Source organism: Rutidosis leptorrhynchoides, chromosome 9 (genome assembly GCF_046630445.1).
Source record: "Rutidosis leptorrhynchoides isolate AG116_Rl617_1_P2 chromosome 9, CSIRO_AGI_Rlap_v1, whole genome shotgun sequence".
Classification (NCBI taxonomy): Eukaryota; Viridiplantae; Streptophyta; class Magnoliopsida; order Asterales; family Asteraceae; genus Rutidosis; species Rutidosis leptorrhynchoides.
Window position 1 is genome coordinate 70463142 of NC_092341.1, and position 12678 is coordinate 70475819.

The 12678-nt window shown below is 30.5% G+C and overlaps 1 protein-coding gene across 1 annotated transcript; it reads right to left on the reverse strand.

The window, feature by feature from the left end:
* Positions 1–2120: 2120 nt before the first annotated feature.
* LOC139868149 (uncharacterized mitochondrial protein AtMg00810-like) lies at positions 2121–2579 on the reverse strand. The gene has a single exon (XM_071856482.1). The coding sequence runs from the start codon at positions 2577–2579 to the stop codon at positions 2121–2123; it is 459 nt and encodes a 152-aa protein (XP_071712583.1).
* Between the last annotated feature and the right edge of the window lie 10099 nt (positions 2580–12678).

Here is a 12678-nt window from a genome sequence, read left to right on the forward strand (position 1 = left end):
TAAGAAAAACTACCTTAGAAGCCCTTTTTAAAAAAAAATTGCACCAAGCAGGGATCGAACCCGAGACCTCTCGTTAACCAACACAATCCTCACGCCACCCCTCTAATTCTATTTTTTCCTGATATTAACCCATCTTTAAATTTATTTATACTTTATCTATCTGTTATCTCCCTCTTCCTTCTTCTTCCTCATGAATAACCAATCGCCAATGAACCAATAAACATCTCACCCACTTAAGTTTCGGTTTCAGGCTTCTAAACTAATTTCAAAGGCGACTCGTGTAATTAACAAAAACAAAAGAACAAATAAAAAAATAATAAAAAAATAAATAAAAACATCTGCTGCTGTCACAGTTATTTAGGAAAAAAATTGGTTTTTAAATTAGAGAACGTATTAGTCAGTAATTATAACATGAAATATGTTAGAAATATTTCATAGAAACTTTCTAAAACCTTAATTTAACTTGATTTGTAAAGAATAACACGAATTTTATGGAAGAACAACTGTTGACTTTTTGAAACTTAAACTTTGACTCGAAAATTCAAGCTTGATATAACGAATTGAAACCTGAGGTTTTGCAGAAAGATTGAGTGAAGGATTTGTAACAAGACTGCATTTAAGGATTTAGATAATTGATTTGATTTGAATTTTTGGCTAAAAAGATGAACAACGGAGTATTTTGAGCTTTTTATATATTTATATTTTTTTCTGTTTTCAATCCTCAATTGCAAGTATAGGTAGTTGTATAGAGATGTAAATCGAATATTTGATGCAGTAACATCATGTGATCCATTTTTGTTTGATATACTAATTGATATGGACTTGTAAAAAAAAGAACGACAAGAACAAAAAAATATACAATTAAATAAGTAATCGTGATTGTGATATATAATTGATTTAAATCCTATATATCTACTGTTAATATTAATGATAAATAATTAAAGATACTCTAATAATAATGATGCAGTTAATAATTTTATAATTTATTAAAATACTAATAATAATAATAATAATAATAATAATAATAATAATATTAATAATAATATTAATGATAATAAAATAATAAGTTTAATATTAATAATAATGATAACTATGATGATTTTTAATGATAATAGTTATAGTTATAATAATAATAATGTAATAATATACATGTATCAAACTTTATATCTATATATTATATAATGTTAATAATAAAGATATTAATATTAATATTAACTTTTAATGAAAGTAATAATAATAATAATATTGATAATTTTGAAAATAATAGTTAATAATGTATTTACTTCATGACTAACTTATAATTTCAATTATTCTTATAATATTATTTATATCTTTATACCCCTAAAAGTATTAGAATCTTATTAATTATAATTATAACAGTAATAATAACAATAATATTAATAATACAAATATTGATGTTAGTATTACTAATAAGAATGAAAGTAATGCTTATATTATTACAACAATTATATTTTTAACTGGTAATTTAATATATTTATACTGCAATTTATTACTTATGTAATGTATATTAAATATATATATATATATATATATATAATACATATATTTAATATTTAATATTTATACGTTTTAATATATTACAATATATAATCATCAATTATATATATATATATATATATATATATATATATATATATATATATATATATATATTCATTTTAACAACCTTATGATTTTGTATTTTATTTTACTTATTTATTATTAATTCAAATTATTATATATACTTACATTTATATATGTATATATATGTATATGTATATATATATATATATATATATATATATATATATATATATATATATATATATACATATTTATTTATAAACAATTGTTCGTGAATCTTCGGGTAAGGTCGAAGGTCAATTGAATATATGAAACAGTTCCAACTTTTTGAGACTCAACTTTACAAACTTTGCTTATCGTGTCAAAATCATATAAGATTAAAGTTTAAATTTGGTTGGAAATTTCCGGGTCCCCACATCAGCTATGTTTAATATTTGATTTTTCGATAGGTCTATAGCACTTTTGTTATCACAACATATGGGTATTTTGGATGAGATGACACCGTAATCGAGGAAGGTTTGCTTCATCCATAGCACTTATGCGCATGCTCTTCCCATAGCTACATATTCGGCTTCGGTGGTAGACAATGCAACAGATGTTTGCTTCTTCGAGAACCATGAAGTGAGGCAAAGACCCACGAATGCACATACTCCACTTGTGATTTTTCTATCAATCATTGATCCTCCGTGATCGGAATCTGCAAAGCACATAATATCAACTCTGGTGAACTTTGGATACCATAACCCAAGATGCATTGTCCCTTTTAAGTATCTAAAAATTCTTTTAATGGCCTCAACGTGTGATGTCTTTGGTTTTTCTTGAAATCTTGCACATAAGCACACATTAAACATGATATCGGGCTGACTTGCCATTAAGTATAGAAGGGATCCAATCATTCCCTTATATTTTGTACTATAGAATGGTCCTCCTTCCCCTTCCAAGGTGAGTTTTACATTTGTTGCCATTGGAGTCGCCATTGGTTTTGAGTTCTCCATTCCGAATTTTTTGATCATTTCATGAATATATTTTTGTTGATTGATGAATGTTCCATCTTCTAGTTGATTGATTTGTAGTCCGAGAAAGAACTTGAGTTCACCCATCATGCTCATTTCAAACTCTTCATGCATTAACTTAGAAAACTCATTGCTAAGAGATTCGTTAGTAGAACCAAATACAATATCATCAACATATATTTGAACTATAACTAAATCCTTTTCATTCCTTTTGATAAAGAGTGTATTATCAATTTTTCCCATTTCATACCCATTATTTATCAAGAAGGTTATAAGTCTTTCATACCATGATCTAGGGGCTTGTTTAAGTCCATAGAGAGCCTTTTTAAGTTTAAAAACATGATAAGGTTTTTCGAAATCTTCAAACCTCGGAGGTTGTGACACATAAACTTCTTCATTTATGACACCATTTAAAAAGGCACTTTTGACATCCATGATAGAGTTTGAAGTTATTGGCACATTGATGTGGTAGCGTGGGGGTACGTGATAGTACTATATTTTACTACGAAATACGTTACAAATTACACAAGTTTTAATTATTTATTTACAAATGGGATATACCTAAACCTTGCTACAACACTATAGGCAGTGTACCTAATCGTAGAGTAGTATAGTTTTTAGTAAGTCCAGTTCGTTCCACAAGGAGCTGGCTTATTTCACACTATATTTTAAACAATTATATTCGTACAAAATATATTATATTTATAATATATAAAAGGGGGTTTTACCGTTTAATGACCGGTTTGTCGATTTTATATTTTAAGTGAAGCGTAAAGTAAATGACGATATTTAACTAACAATATAAAATAAATAACAATAATTAAAATGACAATAAATAAAAGTACGAGGAAAAATTAAATAAAATATATTATGCTTATTTAAACTTCCGTAATCATAATGTTTGACGTTTTGATTTTAATTTATTGTCCTGGGTTAATTGTCCTTTGTCCTGGATGTATTTGAAACCTATCTGGTTTTTGTCCACAATAGTTCATCGATCATAATTAAAAAATGCTAGGCAAATTTAACCTTATACCCGAAGTCAAATATTCCAACTAACTGGGGATTCGAACTGTAACAAGGTCTTAATACTTTGTTTAATGAATACACCAGGTTATCGACTGTGTAATCCAAGGTTTTAATACTTTGTTAACAATTACACCAATTACCCTTGAATGTAATCCACCCCTGTTTTAATGAGTCCATTGACTATTAATCCATCCCCGTGTCCGGTCAAATGAACAATTATTAGTATTTATAGATATCCCGCCCATCGTGTCCGATCGAGCATATGTGGTTATTTATATCTACGTCAAATTGTAAATCTCTACATTAATTTAATGAGGTATCATTTAGTTAATATAAATCCCATTAATAGCCCAAAGTCTAATTTCCACAAGTGTCGTTCTTTTGTCCAAACCCCAATTATGGTACAAAGCCCAATAACCCCATCTTTAATATTTAGCCCAACATCATAATTACTTCGGCTCAAATAAGCATAATAATAACTTAGTTACGAGACATTAATTTAAAAAGGAGAACATAGCTTACATTGATTATTTATCGCGTAGTGTTACACGGACAGAGCTCCGACTTTAAAACCCGTAAAATAACCTTTACATAACCCGAACTAATCTAATATAACACTAATCTATATTATATATATATATATATATATATATATATATATATATATATATTATATTTATTTATATTATACTAGGGAGTATTATTATTATTATATTCTTTTTACTCGCAGAATTCATGACCTTTTATAGGAGTTTTGATTTCTGACAGCTCCGCGAGTCGTGGAGTTTTTAGCCTTCAAAATCCGCGAGTCGCAGAGTTTGAAAATCCAGCTCAGGATCATTTGTCTCATAGCTTGTCGACATAATTTTTAAATATATATAATATATAAATAATTTATATAATTATTTAAATATTATATTATATTCTTGTGCATAGTTGACTTGTAATTTTTGGTCCGTTGCGTCGGGCGTTGATAGTTGACTCATGTCCCGGTTCCGGATTTTCGAACGTCCTTGCGTACAATTTAATATCTTGTACTTTGCGTTTTGTAACTTGTACTCTTGTCATTTTTAGACGTTTTTCATCAATAAATTGAACCTTTTGAATTGTATCTTGAACATTTGAGCTTTTTGGACGTTTGTGTCTTCAAATCTTCGTTTTCGCCTTTTGTCTTCGCACTTATTTATTTAAACAATTACAATGAAAATATAATACAATTACATATGAAAACCTATTATTTAGGAGGGATATTGCTATGAAATATATGTTCCTTTTTAGCCTTATCAAACATCCCCACACTTGAGCGTTGCTTGTCCTCAAGCAATACAGAACTTGAAATAAAAACATACATGAATCACTTTTTTATTCATCACACTTTGTACATCAGTGATTTTGATATGGTGGTATAAACAATGATAGTATCGATAGAACCATGGTTAAAGGTGGGTGTGTCATCCACAGTTGCCTCGGGTTTAGGTCAACGACACTTGCAATCAAATAGCCGATTTACTTTCGGTTTTCAAAGCAAAGTGCACATTTGAAAGGCGGTTTACAGTCCCACATGACTATGAAAATGTAGATCCTTAAGGAAATTGGATCTTTATGAAAACATTTGGTCTTTGAAAATTCAATCTAGCTTTTACCCTAGATAAGTTTTCCGGAATAACCCTTCACCGGTGTTTGCAAAATATTTTTGTGGGTTGTGTGGGTTTCAGATTTGAAAATTTTAGCTCAACACTTGTGGTTTTGTGTTACCCACTTGCTAACCTTGTATTAGGAAAGCAACACGTCCAGTATACTTGCTCCGTATATTACCTTTCGGTAAACTACCGTCCGGTTGTAAAGGAAAGCGTTGAACAAGCAACTGTTAAGGCAATGTCCCCTGACATGCTTTTAATTATGGTCTATAACGTGTCGGACGCAATTACTATCCTTGGTAGGAGCAATAGTAAAGCTCACCCTTATGATTTTTCGGTCTGGCACAAGGTCCTGTCTTTGACCACTATGCAACCACCGTTCTTACGGTTGACACCCGATTTGGTTCAGGTGACCTAATGAATTCCAGGTGAATTCCTAGGATTTTATGTTCAATGGTAATGAACGCATTGAAAATGGGTTTTCAGAAAACAAATCGGTTTATATTTTTGATCAAAATATTTTCTCGTTCAAGCTCGAGTTTAGATATCATCGAATTCCATGAGTTTGTAATTCTCAATCTTTAAGGTCAATCTCAAGGATTGAGTAATATCAGTCTTAAAAGCTGATTTTTGATCTTTAAGGAGATTATCCTTTCTGGGGATCTGATTCATTAGTCTTATCCAGCTAATTTGCACGGCATCCTCCCCATTTTACAAGACAGATCCTCTCATGGTTAGGATAAGTCTGACCACTTGGCGACCCTGTTTGATGCTGAGGTCCGTGGATTTCCTGCTGATTTTAGAGATGACTTTTCTAGATTTTTCGTCAACCTACAGCTGGTCTGGACGACAACTTCATGACCTAAATCAAGAAGCGCGTGTCTTTTTCGGAAGACTTTACTTCCTTTTAATGATGGAATTGATTCATCGTGTAGATCCATCTCTTCTTTCAAAAGTATTACAGTAAATCGGGTAAAACTGATTAAAATCGTCCAAAACAAAAGTATCTGCAATAACTTTACAGAAACATGTGATAGATAGTTTTTTATTGAATAACTTGGCACATTCTCCCCACACTTAGTTTCTTTCTTTGCCTTTTTATTCTCCTTTATTCCATTTTAAATGAATTCAATCGTTTTAGGGTGTTTCTCAATTTATGTCCTTTCCGAGGTAACGATAATTTCGGTATTAACACCTAGTTTTCACCGTTCATAAATATATATAAACATGATTTTAAATTCATTTAGTTTAAAATTTTTCAAATTTTCATAAAATTTAGAAAATAAGCCAAGTATAAACCCGAGAGAATTTATAACCCTTCCCCACACTTGAGATCATGCAATGCCCTCATTTGCATGAAATCAGACTCTAATTATAAATTCATGAGGGTGATTAGTGTAGAAAAGTAATTAAAAATACCCAGTTTGTAATTACAAAGCTCGTCGAATGATAGATAGCGCGCCTCATCGTTCATTCCTTCTTGTTTTATCACACATATTTTTCTTCAAAAACGGTTACTTTTCTGAACTATTTGCTAATCTTTAAAAATACGTCTTTTACCCTAATTTATTATGCATGTTTATTAACGAGTTATGCACTAACCCGAACCCCTAATTTAACGTTAAGTGGGGTTAAACTTCCCCACACTTAGCTGACGACATGTGAAGTCGGTAGAATAAGTTCCACGAATTAAAATAGTGAGCCAGTTATTTACATCTCGGGTGGTATAAAATATATTAATGGGTTTAAAGTTTAGACCCACCCGATCGTCACTACTTAATTCTTTTTTAAGTGTAGCTTTTAGTAAATGGATATGTCTCTTTTCTGGTTCTTGGTTAAATGGATCGATATACACCGACATACATATTATAGGGTGGACAATTTCTAACGTTTTCTTCCGTTCATTCTCGGGATCAAAGGTTTCACCTCTATTACCCAATTGGGTGAAATTCGAGGTGTCATTATCTATTACAGCTCGTAGTTCATTTCCGGTGGATGACTCGTCTATTGAGAATATTGGGTTGGAAGGTTGTGGAATGGTGAATTTCGGGATCAAAGCAAATTCTTCTTCATTAATGGTACTTATTGGTCTCACCATTTTGGTCTCGGGGGTAAAATTTTCAACGTTATCGTTTTTCCAAGAGTACCAATTTGTCACCCTTACTTCTTCTTCTTTATCCATTGATGGATCGATGATTTCGTCGGTAGAGGCTAATGTGTCGATATGTTGTGAAATTGGTAAGACTGAATAAAAAGTATCATCGGGATAGTTGGTGATTTTGGAGCACTCGAATTCATCAAAATTCGATGATATGAGATTTTCTTACACACGACTCCTCAGATCAACAGGTGTGTAGTCTGATAGAGTTTCAGCTTGCCGGTTTACAAACTCTCTCATTTGTTCATTTTGAGCATTGAGTTCTTCGAGTTAGATTTTCATATTGTCTAATAAATTTTCAGACACGTAATTTTCCTCGTCTACTGGTTGTTGAGTTTGGATATATTCTTGGGAATAATCCCAATTTGAATTGTATTCTTCATAATCATGCCATTCAGGTTCCGTGGGTGCGTAATTTTTCATAGGAACGTAATAATAACATTCCCATGTTGAGTGATAATCTCCACAGATTTCACAACCAGTTATTGTTTCGTCATTCGTGATCCAAGATTGACCGAACGAATTGTCATCAACACTCGTTTGAGAGTATTGATTTAATTGATTTTGGATATCAAAAAGAGTTTCCATAGCCTTGTTTTCAAAATTTTCCATTTTATTGCGATGGCCAAATTTTAGCTACAATGTGGTGCATTTACTAATTATCCTATTAGTTATAAAAATAGAAAAACTTATATAAGTTATCCAATTAATAGACTTTTCTACTTTTGCCCACGTTTCGAATAGCCAAAAGATGCAGCAAGGAGCCAGAACCCTTTAAATCGGAAGCTCACAACTCAGCCACTAACAAATCCAACTATTACTACGAAGCAGAAAATTGTCAACGTCCATTAATTTAACCACTTAAATAATTTTTCTTTCTGTTTGAGATATTAGATAAGAAATAGAGAAAATTTCTAAGTCCTAAAAACTAAAGCGTCGAGAAATAAGAAAGAAAAAGAATGCGCGTCGAAAAACGTCGAAAAATAAAAATAAGAAAATAGCACGTCGTAACTTAAAAAGGAATTAAAAACTAAGAATTAAAAGTTGCGTCTAAAAATATTAAAGCTTAAAAGAAAAACTATATCCCAAATGGTAATAACTTAAAAAGGTACTAAAATATAAAAACAGCGTCGCAAAATTCTAAAGCACCTAAATCTTAGTCTAAAGAAAAAGCACTTAAGGGATTTTACGGCAAAGCCTAAAAATCTAGAAGTAAAAATAACTATGGCAAAAACTAAGTTTAAAACTAAATATGAGCTAAAAATACAAATATTACGCTAAAACGATTAAAAAGGGACAAAATATAAAAATATACAAAAAGTTGTAAAAAGTACAATTTTTATAAAAATATTATTTTTATATTATTTATTTATTAAAACTATTAATTTTACATATAATAAAACTAATTAAAATTTAAAATACAATTTAATTAAAAAAAACTTAAACTAATTATAATAATTAAACTAATTAGGGTTTATTAATAATAATAATAATAAAATCCGTAATTAATGTGAAATTAGGGTTCTGTCACATGTGTCAGAGTGTCTCCGCGAGTCGCGGTATTTCAAGCAGCAAACCCCGCGAGTCGCGGGGTTCCAAAATTCAACTCTGGTACAGTTTTTAATTTGACGTGTTTTTTTTTTCTGTTTTATATTTTTCTGTTTTAAAATCTAAATATTTATATAATAAAGACTTATATTTAAAAATTAAAATAAAAATAGAACTACTTTATAATTTTATAAATAAAAATCGTAAAACTAGATTTATATATATATATTTTATTTTTTTAATTTTTTTTTCGTTTTTTTTTTTTTAATTTGATATTGTTTTTCTAAAAATATATTTATACAAATATATATTAAAAATATAGCGTTTCGCCAAGTCCCGGCAGCGGCGCCAAAAACTTGATGTGGTAGCGTGGGGGTACGTGATAGTACTATATTTTACTACGAAATACGTTACAAATTACACAAGTTTTAATTATTTATTTACAAATGGGATATACCTAAACCTTGCTACAACACTATAGGCAGTGTACCTAATCGTAGAGTAGTATAGTTTTTAGTAAGTCCGGTTCGTTCCACAAGGAGCTGGCTTATTTCACACTATATTTTAAACAATTATATTCGTACAAAATATATTATATTTATAATATATAAAAGGGGGTTTTACCGTTTAATGACCGGTTTGTCGATTTTATATTTTAAGTGAAGCGTAAAGTAAATGACGATATTTAACTAACAATATAAAATAAATAACAATAATTAAAATGACAATAAATAAAAGTACGAGGAAAAATGAAATAAAATATATTATGCTTATTTAAACTTCCGTAATCATAATGTTTGACGTTTTGATTTTAATTTATTGTCCTGGGTTAATTGTCCTTTGTCCTGGATGTATTTGAAACCTATCTGGTTTTTGTCCACAATAGTTCATCGATCATAATTATAAAATGCTAGGCAAATTTAACCTTATACCCGAAGTCAAATATTCCAACTAACTAGGGATTCGAACTGTAACAAGGTCTTAATACTTTGTTTAATGAATACACCAGGTTATCGACTGTGTGTAATCCAAGGTTTTAATACTTTGTTAACAATTACACCAATTACCCTTGAATGTAATCCACCCCTGTTTTAATGAGTCCATTGACTATTAATCCATCCCCGTGTCCGGTCAAATGAACAATTATTAGTATTTATAGATATCCCGCCCATCGTGTCCGATCGAGCATATGTGGTTATTTATATCTACGTCAAATTGTAAATCTCTATATTAATTTAATGAGGTATCATTTAGTTAATATAAATTCCATTAATAGCCCAAAGTCTAATTTCCACAAGTGTCGTTCTTTTGTCCAAACCCCAATTATGGTACAAAGCCCAATAACCCCATCTTTAATATTTAGCCTAACATCATAATTACTTCGGCTCAAATAAGCATAATAATAACTTAGTTACGAGACATTAATTTAAAAAGGAGAACATAGCTTACATTGATTATTTATCGCGTAGTGTTACACGGACAGAGCTCCGACTTTAAAACCCGTAAAATAACCTTTACATAACCCGAACTAATCTAATATAACACTAATCTATATTATATATATATATATATATATATATATATATATATATATATATATATATATATATATATATATTATATTTATTTATATTATACTAGGGAGTATTATTATTATTATGTTCTTTTTACTCGCAGAATTCGTGACCTTTTATAGGAGTTTTGATTTCTGACAGCTCCGCGAGTCGTGGAGTTTTTAGCCTTCAAACTCCGCGAGTCGCGGAGTTTGAAAATCCAGCTCAGGATCATTTGTCTCATAGCTTGTCGACATAATTTTTAAATATATATAATATATAAATAATTTATATAATTATTTAAATATTATATTATATTCTTGTGCATAGTTGACATGTAATTTTTGGTCCGTTGCGTCGGGCGTTGATAATTGACTCATGTCCCGGTTCCGGATTTTCGAACGTCCTTGCGTACAATTTAATATCTTGTACTTTGCGTTTTGTAACTTGTACTCTTGTCATTTTTAGACGTTTTTCATCAATAAATTGAACCTTTTGAATTGTATCTTGAACATTTGAGCTTTTTCGACGTTTGTGTCTTCAAATCTTCGTTTTCGCCTTTTGTCTTCGCACTTATTTATTTAAACAATTACAATGAAAATATAATACAATTACATATGAAAACCTATTATTTAGGAGGGATATTGCTATGAAATATATGTTCCTTTTTAGCCTTATCACACATGCATATGCAAGAAGTATTCTTATTGATTCTAGCCTAGTGACGGGAGCAAATGTTTCATCATAATCAATTCCCTCTTGTTGGCTATATCCTTGTGCAACTACTCTAGCTTTGTTTCTAACTACATTGTCATCTTCATCTAATTTGTTTTTATAGACCCATTTAGTACCTATGATATTGCTCTCACTAGGTAAAGGAACCAAATCCCATACATCGCTTCTTTAGAATTGATTTAATTCCTCTTGCATTGCTTCCACCCAACTTTTATCTAAAAGGGCTTCCTTAATATTTTTGGGTTCTATTTGGGAGATGAAAGCGTAGTTGGCAATTAGGTTGAATGCTTGTGACCTAGTGGTTCTAGTATTAATGTCTCCTATGACTTGATCTATGGGATGATCCTTAACATGTTTAAGATCAATTGAGGATGATAAGTTATCCTTACTTGGTTTTAAATGAGATCCATCCTCATTTGTGTCATTGGACTCGATTTGAGTTGGCATTATTTCTATAGCATCTTGTTCTATCACATCATCATCCTCTAAAGGTTTAGTCTTAGGTGGTGGAGGAGTTTCATCAAATGTGACATCTAGAGATTCTTCTATGACATTGTTGTATTTGTTTATAACCATATATGCCTTACTTTCTAACGAATATCCTAAGAACACTCATTCGTAAGCTTTAGGTTAAAATTTTATAAGATATTCCTTCTTGTTTAAGATAAAACATTTGCACCCGAATACTCTAAGATGACTTACGGTTGGTTTTCTACCATTTAAGACTTCATAGGGTATTTTATCCATTGATGGTCTAATTAAGACTCTATTTTGAATGTAAGTTGAGGAGGCAACGGCTTCACTCCAAAACTTTTGAGGTATAGATTGTTCATTTAGCATTATTCGACTCATTTCTTGAAGAGTTCGGTTTTTTCTTTCAACAACCCCATTAGATTGAGGTGTGCGAGAAGCTGAGAAATTATGGGAGATACCATTTAAATCACAAAAGACTCCAAATTGAGCATCATTATCAAATTCTCTACCATGATCCGTTCTTATTGTTACTATAGTATAACCAAGCAAATTTTGTATCTTAGTAGCAAAAATTATAAATCTTTCACACGCTTCATTCTTATGCTTTAGAAATAGTGTCCATGTATATCTTGAGAAATCATCTACTATTACTAAAGTATAAAAATTTCCTCCATAACTTTGAATGGCCGATGGCCCAAATAAATCCACGTGTAAGAGTTCTAGACATCTTTTAGTAGAGATAAAGTTCTTAGGCTTATGACATGCATGAACTTGTTTTCCTACTTTGCATACATCACAAAAGTGACTTTCATATTTCAATTTAGGCAAGTCTCTAACTATGTCTTTTGAGGATATGTTATGAATTAGTTTCATATTAGCATGCCCTTATCTCCTATGCCACAAGGTAGTAGTATCATGTATAGATGTGAGACAAATATCTACATGGT

Excerpts from the sequence above, each read along its gene's own strand:
- LOC139868149 (XM_071856482.1), bottom strand. The coding sequence starts at position 2,579 with ATGGAGAACTCAAAACCAATGGCGACTCCAATGGCAACAAATGTAAAA.